Here is a 15390-nt window from a genome sequence, read left to right on the forward strand (position 1 = left end):
ATTCATTTCTGATTAATAATATCACTACAACTTACATGAGGTGGCCAAGATGGCAGCTAGAAGCACAAATAACGTTTTACGGTACAACACAACCGATGCCATGGTTTAATTGCCAACCGTAAAGATGATGATAAAGATGCGTGAGATGTATGTGGGCAAATAAAACGACCGTCAGTTACGAAGACCGGTGTATTACTGAGTATAGGTATAACTTATGAGTAATGAGATACACATCATTCCTCCACACTTAATTTTTGAAACCTGGTAACAAAAACAACATCTTTAATTAACTTACAATAATTATAAAAAGGTAAGTAACTAAGTAAATTACATATTAACGAGCATCAAAAATATTTCCGGTAGTCAATTTTATTTCTAGATCGTTTTTGACGTGAGAGTGTGGGCGACGGGGCCTGTGGCGCGATGGCCACATTTTCAACTTGAGGAGAGTGGTCACATTCTGAGGCTGACGTCATTGGCGGTAACGTTACTGCCACACTCGTGGCGTCAGTGCACCCTCGCTCACTCTCTCCGTCCTCACAGTCACCCCATTCTTCCCTATCACCCCCATCCGACGCACTTATGTCATCGGGCACCGTTGTTCCTTGAGCTTCATCAGTTCCTATCTTGCCCGCCCGCTCCTCAATGGGCTGGGTATTTGCGGGCAACAAGCGCTGGTCAACAATTAGCCCAGCGTTAGTGCTTTCAGCGACCTGTGCTGGCGGTTGAGTAGTGGACTGATGAAGCTTGCTACCATTGGCACTCTCGACAACTTTACGACCAGTATATTTAATTATTTGATCTGTATGTCTAATACAGCAAACTTCAAGGTCATAAATAAAAATTTTAAACATTTTGTTCCCTATCTTCTCTCTTATGGACCCTAACTGCCAAGTTTCCTTCCGTGCGCTGTACCATCTGGCCCAAACGAGATCTCCGATGTTAAAATGTCTTTTTCCCGTCTGTACTTTTAAGTTTAGATGATTTTTATCAAGTGGTAAAATAAGATCTAGACGGGATCGAAGATTTCTACCGAACATTAACTTGGATGGCGTTTCGCCAGTGGTGCAGTGCACGGTGTTCCTATAATTAAACAAATATCCTAATAACAGCTCGTGAGTCTGATGAGTCGTCGAGCTATTCTTTAGTATACATTTTAACATCTTTTTACATGTCCTTACAGAGTTTTCAGCCTGACCGTTACTGGGCGGATGATATATGGGTGTCGTCATGTATTTAATTCCGTTGGATGAACAAAAGTTTTTAAAATCGTTCGAATTGATTTTAACATCATTGTCAGACACTAGTACCTCCGGAAGCCCGAATGTAGAAAAGATACTTTTTAATTTCCCGATCAAGGCTTTGGTCGAAGTTCCATTGTTCATATAAAGGCACTCGAGCCATTTACTAAAAGAATCGACTACTACCAGGTACACCCGCTGCTCGACGGTCATGTAGTCTATGTGCAGGCGATGCCAGGGAGCGCGCGCGGCCGGCCACGGCGCCGGCGGCTCGCGCGGCGGCGCGGCGCGCGCCTGCACGCACGTGTCGCACGAACCGATCCAACGCTCGATGTGCGCGTCCATCTGCGGCCACCACATGCGCTGACGCGCGTTACTTTTACTCTTAACGATGCCTAAATGAGAGTCGTGCAATTCAGTCAACATCTTTTCTCTTAATACTGAAGGAATGACGATTCTATGTCCCCTAAAGAGGCACCCGTTTTCGAATTGCAAATCTGACTTGCATTGAAAATACGGCAAAACTGATTTACAGACTATTTTCCTAGGCCAACCCCGTTTCATGTACCGAATAACCGTTTGCAACGTGGTATCGCTTTCCGTCATCTGTATAATGTCACGAGCTGTAATGGCCGCGGACGATTCATCCAAAAATCGGAGGGCGTAGTGAGCATCTACGTCGTCGCAATCGGTTTTATCGCTATTTTGTGAGGGCGTGCGCGAAAAATAGTCAGCCACTGCATTATTTTCACTAGACACGTACTGCACCGTATAATTGTATGCTGACAAAATAATAGCGTACCTCTGTAGCCGCAGTGCCGTTGTTACCGGTATACCCGTCTTACTATTAAAAATAGACACCAAGGGCCTATGGTCGGTTTTTAATATAAAGGGTTCTTTACAACCGTATAAATACTGATGAAAACGTTTAACACCGAATATAATAGCCGTCGCCTCCTTCTGTATCTGGCTGTAGTTTTTTTCGCTGGCTATTAATGAACGCGACGCGTACGCTAGAGGGCGCTCGCTGCCGTCTTCGGTACGCTGCGACAGAACGGCACCTAGCCCGTCGGGCCCCGCGTCCACCGCCAGCACGAGCTGCGCCGCGGGCTCGAAGTGCGCGAGTACGCGCTCCGAACACAGGTGGCGGCGCACGTCTGCCACGCTGCGCCGCTGGCGCGCGCCCCACTCCCACGGCGTATCGTTACGTAGCAAATCGTGAAGCGGCCTCAATAAGGCTGACGCGTTAGGAATGAAATGCCTATAATAATTTACAAAACCTAAAAATCTTTTAACTTCGGTAACATTGCTCGGCTCCGGTGCATTAATTATGGCTTCGACCTTATCGGGACAGGTCGTTAACCCCGCTTTACTTATAACGTAACCTAGGTACTTCACGCTTTCTTTAAAAAACTCGCATTTATTCTTCTCTAAACGTAACCCGGCGTCACTCAATTTACTAAGAACTTCATCGAGCCTTTTCAAATGAGAATTCCTATCGGAACCCGTGATACATATATCATCGAGCCAAACACTGACTCCATCTATACCCGAGAGCAGGGTTTCCATCGACTTTTGAAATATCGCAGGAGCATTGGCTAATCCATACACTAACCTGGTATATTTAAAAAGCCCCTTGTGGGTGTTAATCGTGGTAAGCTCCTGAGAAGAATCATCTAGAACAAATTGGTTGTAAGCGTTCTTTAAATCTATTTTGCTATATCGCTCACCCCCTCCCAGTTTTGCAAATACCTCTTCAATTCGAGGCAGGGGATATTTTTCAATCAAAAGATCCCTATTTAAAGTGATGGAAAAATCACCTGCGATCTTAACTTGACCATTAGCTTTCAGTACTGGCACTATAGGGGTGGCATAGTGTGAGAAATTAATGGGAATTAAAATACCTGAACTTACTAATCTGTTAAGCTCTTTTTCTACCTTATCTTTAAGGGCAAATGGTACGGTACGCGGCTTGAAAAATTTGGGAACAGAATTATCTTTAAGTTGCAACTTAACTTTAAATTTATTGAACGAACCCAATTCATCGCGCCACAGTTCGGCATATTTTTCTACTAAGCTTTGCACATCTTTATCATCACTTAAAGAGTTAATTTGAGTAGTGATGATTAAGTTGAAGGCAGACATAAAATCCCTGCCTAATAGAGGTGGACCTCCATTTTTTATAACAAATACTTTCAACTTTTTTTTTAAATTATTAAAAATGACCTGAATACAAAAATAACCTAATGGGGAGATTTTATGTCCACTGTACATACACATCGTAACATTACTTTTTGATAGTTTATAATTTGAAAACTTATCACTAAACAATTTATCTGAAATAACGCAAACCCCAGAACCTGAGTCAAGTTCCATAGTCAATTTAACGTTACCTAAAATTAAGTCAACTAGGATAGGTTTATCACTCACGTACCTTATGTTAAAATTTTCACATTCCTCACAAACCTGACGACCTTCGTTGGGCTCGTCATCCCCGACATGGTAAACACCCGAACTCACACTAGAACAAACCTTTTTAAGGTGACCTTTGACCCCACACTTTTGACACCGATACCCTTTGTAACGGCACTTGTCACCACTTCCATGGTTTCTCAGACCACACACTTTGCAGCGCGAACTGTCACGCCGATTCGCTGAATCATCTCCGCTCGCACCAGCGCGGTCGCGCCGAGCCGGTGGAGCGCGGCCAGCGCGGCCTTGAATCTTCGCGCGGAATACCGGCTCCTCCTTGACTTGCACTGCATCGCTCCGTGAGACCGATACCTTCGCCTTCTTAGCACTCTCTGCTTGTTCTGCCAATTCAATAGCTCGAGCCAATGTGAGCGTGGACGGCTTCTGTTCAAATAGCTTATCGCGTTCTGGCCCAGAGCTCAAGCCAAGGACGAAACGATCCAGCAAATTCGTTTCCAAGGCGTTGCCGAAGTCGCAATAGGTTGCAAGACCCCTTAGTCGCGCCGCCCAGTCTCCTAATGACTCGCCTGAACTCCTGCACGCTGCATAGAACTTCGCTTTATCAGCAAATGAACACTGTCTGAGCTTGAAATGGCCGTCGAGTAATGCAACTAGCCCCGCGTAACTAAGAATATCCAACTCGTGAGGGTAAGCCAAGTTACGTACTAAGCGGTACGTTTCATCGGTGATATGCGTTAGCAGAACTCCAATCTTACTTTCTTCGTCCAACACTTTATTAATTTTCAAAAACTGCACTAATTTTCCTTTAAAAATTTGCCATTCACTTGTTTTGTGGTCAAATATTTGCAGATTCCCTAGGTAGGCCGACATTTTATTTATTAAAATTAGCGAGGGTAAGTTATCCCGCCGCGTCGCCACTGAGATGTATGTGGGCAAATAAAACGACCGTCAGTTACGAAGACCGGTGTATTACTGAGTATAGGTATAACTTATGAGTAATGAGATACACATCAAACCACCTTTGAAATATTATCTTTCCAACAATAAAAGAATCATCAATCGGTTCATAAAAGACAAAGTGGTCTACGGATAAACATAAAAAAAAAAACATATATACGGTCGAATTGAGAAACCTCCTTCATTTTTGAAGTCAGTTAAAAACTAATTGTCTTCACCAACTATATTATAGCTGTATGCTTGTTAAATCTCATTTTAACTGGATTTAGTGACGCCAAGTGAGAGAAAGACAAAAAAAATAAAAAAAAAACTGTATCATAGTGTATTTTAATTTAAAAAAAAACCTATCCACCATGTGAACAGACATTATTGTATGCAGTGCATTGTGTCCATAAACAATTCATTTCTGATTAATAATATCACTACAACTTACATGAGGTGGCCAAGATGGCAGCTAGAAGCACAAATAACGTTTTACGGTACAACACAACCGATGCCATGGTTTAATTGCCAACCGTAAATTTGGCGTCACGATACCCCTATGGGGAAAGTTTCGAACTATGCTAATAACTGAATAACACATAATTTAAGATCTATTTATATACCTACAATGAAAAAGATAGCAAATTTAGTTATGCTTTTTTCCTGTTACCAAAATTTGATACGATAAATTTGCTGTCCGGAAATCCAGGGTAGATTTCCGAACGCAAAATTTACGCGGCATTGAGGAAACCGAAAATGCAAAACTACTTTGCAGGTCTAATTCCACAAAGAGGTGCGTGCGACGCGACTCCAAAGGGTTAGCCCGCTAAAAACTAAGACATCACCCTGAGGCGTAGGTGTCAAGCCTGACCTGATTGTATTTGATGCTTCAATATTAGTCGTGTACACGGTTTCTTTATGTTCTTAATTCAAAATAATTTATTTCAAGTAGGCCTAATATAAGCACCTTTGAAACGTCAAGTCTGTCTGTTTGTAGTGACTCTACCACCGGTTCCGAAGACAGATTCTACCGAGAAGAAGCCGGTAAGAAACTAAGCAGTTGCTCTTTTCCAAACATTCATTTTTTTATCTTGTGAGAGATGAAAGCGGAGCCGGATACTTCCAAGCAACCATTAAGAAATTCAACAATTGTATAGTAATGTCGCTTTAATAGTGTTTTAACATATTCTTTTAACTTATGCATTGGTAGGTCCAAAATTACCCTAGGAATCTATACTTATAATCAAACTGTAACTGGAAGATTTCTGTACCGTTAATATATTTTGAAAATTTTGATCAGGGGAAGCTTTATAAACGATACTGAGTCCAAAACAGATTTATATTTAATTTTTGTCTGTCTGTCTGTCTGTCCGGGCATCACGTGAAAACTACTGAACGGATTTAAATATAATTTGCTATAGTGGTAGCTGATATTCCGGGTCAACATATAGGCTACTTTTTATCCCGATAAACAAAAAGTATTCTTCGGGAAATGGAATGAAAGTTTTATGAATTTAACTTTAATAATTCTTTTTTTATTTGAAAGTGTATACTAACAAGCATGTATCGAGTAATTTTAATGAAGATCTGATAAATATTGTCGAAGATAAAGGACATAACTCTTCACAGATACTAGAAAGTCGCAAGGCATATGGTACAACGATCGAATGCATGTGTACCATCCTACTGATATTATAAATGCGAAAGTTTCTGAGGATGGATGTATATTTTACTATGGTTTTCTGTAAATTGGCTGAAATATAACGATGTTTTCTAAAGATGTCATACGGACTTAGAGTTTTACTGGCGTACGCCACGAAAATGAATGATACATAAATATTTTTAAAGCAACCGTGATTATCTATTAAAGAAACCGCGAGGCAATATGTCTGTTATGGTTAAGTCACAATAACTACTTTTTTTTAAATTTTTCTTTCAAAACACTGGTATAATTGTAAGATGTTGACATTCCCATCATGATATTAATCCTTATCGAAATAAATAGTTTTATAAATATTAATTTTGATAATATACCTGCAAATTCCTTTTTGAATTATTTAAATTGAACCTATCGCTTAGAAGTTGTGACGGGTATAGAAACGCAAAAAGCAAGAAAAATGCAGCGAGCCGCCCGGCCGCGAATAACATAGTTTGGAAATAAAACAGCGCTGCAATTCGTTTCTAGAATTCTTTAAGATATTAAAACCTCTAATAACCGATTCGGTGCAGACGAAGTTGCGCGGGTCAGCTAGTCATATTATAAAAGCGTATACTCAATCCCACAAATGACTTCTGTACCTTTCGCAGTCAATATGCAGATGACCCTAATTTATGACCATCTCTTGTAAGTCGACTGTTTATATCCACTTTTTGTTTATATAGACTAATATGTTGTCTTACAAATACTATATTGAAAGTATACCAACTTTACCACTTACAAAAGTATACGAAGCTGCAGTAAGTATACCAATTTCTTAAAACTTCTCACGGAGGGATTCGCGTGATTTTAGTTTATATATCGATCGTACAGATCTTTTCTATGCTATTTACAATATTCAATTTCGATGCCTGTCCTCAACATATTTCAGTGTTATTTCCCTAACGCAACAAAAGCTATCGGATATTGGTTACCTAGTTTATAAGTAAAGGTTTGTTCTTGAAGGTGTGTGAAGTCCGGACTGTGAAGTTTGGTGGTGGACTACGGCCTTAACCCTTCTCATTCTGAGAAGAGACTTAAGCTCTGTAGTGTGCGGGTAATGGCTTCTTTATTATGATGAGGATGGGTCTATAACTGTTCTCTAAACACCACCACGCTGCTCCAATACGGGTCGCGCTTTAAAGATTAATATCACTATACTTACTTAATGTTTGAGACACCGCCAATTTCTAACTTTTAAGTGGCACTGAAAAAAATCCCATATCTTAAAATTCTTGGCCCGACCCGGGAATCGAACCCAGGACCGCGTTATTCGTAGCTGAATATAATATTAACTAACACAGGCAGAATAGCGTTATTTCTCTATCTTACCAAAAGTGGTAAAAATCCATATAATCCAACGATCACTGGTTTCTTTTTTAATATGATGTCAGTACCTAAACATTTCAAAATCTCCAGGTTTCAAAAATAAAGAGTACTGAAATGTTCAACTTACTTCATTAATTTATAAAATTATTTAAGAACCTTAATTTTTGGTACAACCTCACTCAACGAGAAGAAAATATAAATAACTATCTGTCCCGGCGAACTTCGGACCGCGGATATTTTTTTTTATAAATGTTATATTTTAATACCTAGTATCCTATTCCGGTCTAAGAGGAATCCAATAAATCAAATATCATGAAAATTGGTCCAGCCGTTCTTGAGTTTATAACTCAGTAACGAACACAACTTTCTTTTATGTGTATAGATTACAAAGAGAATAACGTAATTTTTTTTTATATTTTCTTAATGAATATTTTATCTTCCGCTTATCTGTAGACAACTGTGATTAACATATTATGTACTCGTAGGTTCCTAATGGGCGTCGTAATTACTGGATTGATTTACCGCCTTTTTTGCGGAAATTAGTCAATCACATGTCTGATAAACGACTAAGACACCGGGAGGTATCTTTCTTTGCATCGTTTGAGTCCATGTAGGACTGCGGTGCATCGATAATGCAGTCGTATTTATATCAAAATACCCACCAACTCAATGTCACGAACATAAATATCTGGCAAATATGAAATTATAGTTTATCATCATCATCATTTCAACCAATGGACGTCCACTGCTGGACATAGGTCTTTTGTAGGGAGTTCCACAATACACGGTCCCGGGCCGCTTGCCTCCAGCGGCTCCCAGCGACTCGCCTAATGTCATCTGTCCACCTCGTTGGGGGCCGACCTACGCTGCGTTTACCGGTGCGGGGTCGCCATTCCAGCACTTTAAGACCCCAACGTCCATCGGTTCTCCGAGCTATGTGCCCTGCCCATTGCCACTTCAGCTTCGCGACTCGCTGAGCTATGTTGGTAACTTATAGTTATCAAAAGTTCAATAATTTACTCACTGTATAAATTTACTGTAACAATAGTTTTTTAATTCATTCAATATGCTCTTTAGCATCATGGACGCCGACAGCTGGACATAAATCTTCTTTATCACATCATCCAACAACCACATTTGCCGGCAGAGTGGCGCAGTGGGCAGCGACCCTGCTTTCTGAGTCCAAGGTTGTGGGCTCGATTCCCATAACTGGAAAACGTTTGTGTGATGAACATGAATGGTTTTCAGTGTCTGGATGTTTATCTGTATATTATAAGTATTTATGTGTATTATATTCATTTAAAAAAATGTATATACATATATTCATCACTTATCTTAGTACCCATAACACAAGCTACGCTTACTATGGGGCTAGATGGCGATGTGTTTATTATCGTAGTTTATTTATTTATACAAAAAAAACCTATTACCAGCACACGGGTCTCCTCCTTCCACAATGAGAAGGGGCCGTAGTCCACCACACTGACCCAGTGTGGATTGGTGGAATTCAAACGCCTTTGAGAATGATATGGAGAACTCTCAGGCATGCAGGTTTCCTTACGATGTTTTCATTCACCGTTGAAGCAAGTGATAGCTATTTTTATTACTAAAAGTTATTACTAAAGACGTTGTTATGCAAAGGTTTTATACCTACACGTTCTCTTTATCAACGCCTTATTGTGACTAAGATACATCTTAATGACCTTGTAATTAGTCCCTAATTTGGTAACGGGGCAACGTAATTTAATGAGGATATCAGAGATAAAAGATAAAGTACTAATTGTTTGAACCAGTATATAACATATATATCAAATAGTTTTGAATTTATTTATACTTCGCCAGTGTTGTGTGACCGTCCATTACAAAAATGGATATAAAGGTATGTTAAAATAAATATTTAAAAGCACCTATTACATAAAAAAAAGAGCTGTAATTTATTTATTTTTCCATAATTTTACATTGTTCATAAACTTATTTATATATATTATACATTTTACAGGACGTGCTCGTTGCATGCCCTGTGAAATGTTGCTCTGTTTTTAAGCGATAGTTTTCCACTTACCATCAAGTGGGGTATCTCATATCTGCTCGGTCCTTTCAATCATTAACATAACAATAATAGTTGGAAAATCCAAAAGTACACGCCTCATAATCTCTTTAATTGCAATAAAATTGAGATTATTTGTAAATAATAAGTAAACTACATCTAATTATACCGTGTAAAGTAATAGGCTTCTATTTCTCAAAATACTGAAGCCTTTAAAATAAAAAACCAACTCGATAAGTGAAGTATTTCGCTCGTTATCGTGACCACAAGATACGGGATCAGCACATACTTAATTTTTTAATAAGTTCAAATAATAAAAAGAGATTTAAAAACATCATGAGTATTTAAAATGATGTTTTTTCTCAACATTTGTCTATTTATATTCACTTATAAAAGCAATAAAGAATTAAAAAAGTGACATTTTAAGTTGGAGAATCACTCGGTGTGCGTAAACTGACAGTAATAAGCTTTGCTTATGAGGCGTGCAAAATACCCTGAGTCCTAGGTGTTAAGTCTAATGTGCCTGTAATTACACCGGCGAACACGCCGTTCAGACCGGAACACAGCATTGCAACGATGCTGCTAAGCGGCAGAATTAAGAATGGATAGTACTTCCACGAAATTATTAAAGGCTTTTATGAAATTAGGCTCCCATTGGCATTCTTCGTGTACCTGAAGTATACCAAAGAATTATTAAATGTCATTACCCGTATAATGAAGCGGTGACAGTCCAGTTTCCGGTGTGATGCGGAGCACCAAAAAATATAAACTCTTCAGCTTATCATACCAGGTAAAGTGACAGGCAGAAGAAGGCCTGGCCGGAGAAGAATATCATGGCTCAAAAATCTACGACAATGGTTTGGAAAGAGCACCAAATCATTATTTACAGCAGCGGTGTCCAAGGTGGAGAAAGCCCTAATGATTGCCAACCTTCGTGAGGACCCTCCCACGGCACCCTAAGAAGAAGATAGCCCAGTTGGTAGGACTTCGACTTCACTTTCGGGGAGCCGAGTTCGAATCCCAGCTTGCACCTCTAACTTTTCTAAGTTATGTGCGATTTAAGCAATTAAAATATCACTTGCTACAACGGTGATGGAAAACATGCGTGGGAGTTTTGCATAATGTTCTCAATTGTGTGTGGAGTCCACCAATCCGCACTGGGCCAGCGTGGTGGACTACGGCCTTAACCCCTTTCCATTGTGGGAGGAGACCAGTGCCCTGTAGTGGGTCGGTAATATGTTGATGATGTTGATGACTCGTTTTATTATTTCCCACAGATATTACTACTAGTGTTTGTTCTTCGAACTCTGGCTGCGGAAATTGAGGTACGTACCTGTATATTTTATACCTACTAAAGCTTTTCGCGCATGTATGTACCTACTCAATAAGTCACGGAGCTGTAATGGAAATGGGCGGGCATAGAGCCCGGAGAATCTATAGACGTTGTCCCTCAGTTCTGGAATAGCGACCGAGCACCGTTAAGCGTAGCGTTGGGCGACCACTAAAAGGCGGCCCGATGAACGAGTCACAGGGAACCGCTGGAAACAATGGGTTCAATTCCCGGTAATTCCAGGGGTAATATAGGAATTTGACACATTCGAAATAATACCCGGACAGATTCAAATGAAAATAAAACCCGTCAAATGCGATCTAGACTAGCACACTGCGGGTTCCGTACTTTGCGAAGATTTAAAAATATGTCTAGAATCCGACCGACGACCTCCCGGGCTTGATCCGGCAGGAAAAATTTAGTAATTTATATTTTCTGAATTTCCTCTGTTCTGGTCTGGAGGCTGTGAGGTAAGTGACCCCGAATGTCGCTCTAAGCTGAGCTCCTTCCCATTAAAGTTATGCCCGATAATGACCACGCTGGGCAGGCGGGTTGGTTATCGCAGGGCTAGACTGATCGCCCCGGCGTCGCTGCTGCCCCACACCGGTCTGTGCCATTTGTTCAGCCTATCCAATTCGAAGTGTTTATACCGCCAATTGTCGGTCGCCAGAGCCTCGTCGGTTAAACGGGAGGGTGCACCACGTGCAGGTGAGGTTGGCAATTTGGGAGGCTGACTGGTACTAGCCACGTCCACTTACACCCCAATAATCTTTAATAATTATTATAAACTAAACAAATATTTCAGTCCACCAATTTTGGGCCAGCGTGGTGGACTACGGCCTTAACCCCTTCTCATTTGTGGTGGAGACCCATGCCCCGTAGTGGGCCGGTGATGGGTTGATAAGATGATGAATAAATATTTTGTTTTAGAATGCACCCGTGGCACCGGCCCCGACTCTACCTGATTTAGATTTCTCTGCGTTCCCGAGTTACATACAGAGGTTACTGGCCAATAGACCGGTAAGTAAAGACATGTGTATGGAGGGTAGAGGTAAGGAGGATCATCTGTGTATATGAAAAAGTGTCGTCAAATGTATTAAATTAGGATGGCGCCACATTTGCATCAAGGTAACTCTTAAAAGAAGCGCCAAATATAAATATTGTTAGAGTAGGCTTGAAAAATAAACAAGGAAGTAAGGTTATATTTACCACAATATTTTGTACAACGTAAGTTGTTGAAATTCTCAATAATTAACTACTTTAGTCAATAATGACATTAAATTTTTTAACTCGGCATACTTCAATTCATCTACGATTGCTACATTCATACCATACCCTGTGCATCCACCAGCGCCATTGTGGAGGATTTTTGAACTGTTATTTAGCGCATACAACTGGACACTTTTTCAACTTTTCTCCCATATAAGATGACTCTCCTTACCTCTACCCTCCATAGACATGTGTAAATTGTATATAACGACACGGGCAATGAATGTTTTCTATAAATATTCATATAGGTTCATCAGTCATTTTTTTTTATCGGCGTACTGCATTGGGCAGCGACCCTGCTTTCTGAGTCCAAGGTGGGTCCGATTCCAACAACTGGAAAATATTTGCGTGATGAACATGAATCTTAGCCAGTGTTAATCTTAGCTTAGTGTCTGGGTGTTTATCTGTTTATAAAGTATATATTATGGCACTAAGTTTTTCTGTACATTATTCATAAAAAAAGTATTCATCACTCATCTTCGTCTTCTTTTAATAAGGTTTTCTCACAAATCCCGTGGAAACCGTTTATTTTCAAAAAAAAAATAGTCAATGTTACTCTCCGTCCTTTCAACTTAAAATAGGCCCAAACTATAGACATTCACATAACACACATACATATACACACACAAACACACACACACACATACACACATACACACACACGCACACACACACACACACACACACCCGCACTAAATAAGTCACTTTTATTTATCTTTGTTTAATTGACTCTTATTCTCTTTTTTTTTATTGGCATTTACTATGTTCTACTTTTGTTTTATTGGTACTATACATTTATTGTTGGAGGAGGGCGTTAATTGTTGCGACACAGTTTATACTACTACAACAGTTATCGTGGCATTATGTTCATTGTGTCAATTCTGTACCCTTACCAATATTCTGAATAAATGAAAAATGAAAAAAATTAAATGAAATGACTCTGTGCCAAATCGATTTTTTGCTTACTTAGGGCGCAAAGTAAGAGCAAACAAACACAGTTCTTCATTGATAATTATGTATGCCCTTAACTGCTTTCATATCGTTTTTTAGAATGCCTATGATCTAAGTTTTAATGTAATTTATTTTTAGTCAATAGACCACGTGCAATCTGAGCCCCTGTACGCACCGCAGCCATTGAGAACACCAAATACGTATGGAATGAACTTAAGAGGTGATAAAATGGAAATCTGGAATGTAAGTCTGTAATACTTTGTTTTCCAAATCACTGTTTTTTTAGAACCCCTTTTAATACCTACCTGTGCTTTGAGATGATTGGCTGAGAATGATTATAATAATGATGATATGGAAGAGCCAAGAACAACCCTACCATAGACACAGATTTAAATTACGATCACTCACAATGCGAGGTTCTATGTATACATGCCTCAGTACCGTCGCTTTAAACAGTATTTATTATCTTTAAATTACTGCTGCGTTGACATATCTTGACGTTACTACCGTCGCTTAAAACAGTATTTTTTATCTTTAAATTACTGCTGCGTTGACATATCTTGACATCACTACCGTCGCCTAAAACAGTATTTATTATCTTTAAATTACTGTTGCGCTGACATATCTTGATGTTCTAAAAATGAGGATTATAATTCTGCAACAAAACGTCAACAATATTCTAAATAAATAATAATAAATATACTACGACAACACACACATCGCCATCAAGCCCCAAAGTAGGCGTAGCTTGTGTTATGGGTACTACGATGACTGATGAATATTTTTATGAATAATATACATAAAATACTTATAATATATAGATAGACACCCAGACACTGAAAAACATTCATGTTCATCACACAAACATTTTCCAGTCGTGGGAATCGAACCCACGGCCTTTGACTCAGAAAGCAGGGTCGCTGCAAACTGCGCCAATGGGCCGTCTAAATTTCTTATATAATCTTATAACAATACTCTTTGAGCGATGGAATGGGTAATCGTAATCTATGTGCCTATGCGGTTGTTGGGTCCAGTTTTTTTTCACTGCACTCCAAATTAGCCCTCAACTGCAATCTCACCTGGTGGTAAATGATGATGCAGTCTAATGGTAGCGGGCTAACATGTAAGGAAGTATGGCTATATGGTAATTATATTTAACCCATACTCCTAATCGGTTTCTACGCGACATCATACCGGAACGCTTAATAGCTTAGCGGCACGTCTTTGTCGGTAGGGTGGTAACTAGCCACGGCCGAAGTCTCCCCCCAGACAAACATTCCTACACGTCATTATCAGCCTATTTAGGTCCCATTGCTGAGCACAGGCCTCCTCTGTCATCACCAGGAGAGAGGGTTACAGATTATGGACCTACCACGCCGTTCCAATAAGGTTTAGTGACTTGGCTGGGCTTTTCATAAGTGGATGCCATTCCAGCTTCCATTTTCCCCAGTACCTACAATATGTGTACCTTCAAATCATGAGTGAACAGGCATCTTCACTCATTCTTGATTAGCGCGCTTCACTTTAGGCTGCATCATCACTTACCATCAGGTGTGATTGTAGTCAAGCGCTCGTCTATAAACATAAATTTAAAAAAAAAGTAGCATAAACCAGTCGTTTTATGGTACCAGAATGCATTTATTAAGATTTTAATTGCGTGATTGACGTCAACCTAAAAGATACTCAATTCTATGTTATAGAACATCGGAGGAAGAAACTTATATATAAATGACTTTGCGCCATCAAAACTGCCGTCAGCGTCAACAGAAAAATCCGAAATATATGACGAAACCTCCCAAACATCACAAGAGAAAATCCCTGCAAACCGAAATCACAAAGATACTGGTGACCACAATCAAAAATTTACATCTGTTACGATCCCTCAAAACTTACGAGTCTTGATTCCAGAAGCTGCAACAAATCAGAAAAATAATAATGGTAACAATAAAAAAAACTCCTCATTCGCAACACGGAAACCAAAAATACGCAATACAAGTCATAAAATTTTACGATTGAAACAACTCGTAATCGGTAACTACAATGATAGTACTGAATATAATCAAAAAGTCATAAGGAACACTACTCTACACCTATCAAAGAATATCCCTGCGATTTTAAAAGATAACAAAGAAGACACAACATTAAAACCAGCCGA

The 15390-nt window shown here is 39.6% G+C and overlaps 1 protein-coding gene across 1 annotated transcript; it reads right to left on the minus strand.

Moving 5' to 3' along the window:
- Window positions 1-167: 167 nt before the first annotated feature.
- LOC120628399 lies at window positions 168-4544 on the minus strand. The gene is made up of 2 exons (XM_039896754.1): window positions 3676-4544; window positions 168-261 (listed from the first exon to the last, which is right to left on the minus strand). The coding sequence occupies exons 1-2, from the start codon at window positions 4542-4544 to the stop codon at window positions 234-236; spliced, it is 897 nt and encodes a 298-aa protein (XP_039752688.1). The 3' UTR covers window positions 168-233.
- Between the last annotated feature and the right edge of the window lie 10846 nt (window positions 4545-15390).

Source organism: Pararge aegeria, chromosome 12 (genome assembly GCF_905163445.1).
Source record: "Pararge aegeria chromosome 12, ilParAegt1.1, whole genome shotgun sequence".
NCBI classification, from domain to species: Eukaryota; Metazoa; Arthropoda; class Insecta; order Lepidoptera; family Nymphalidae; genus Pararge; species Pararge aegeria.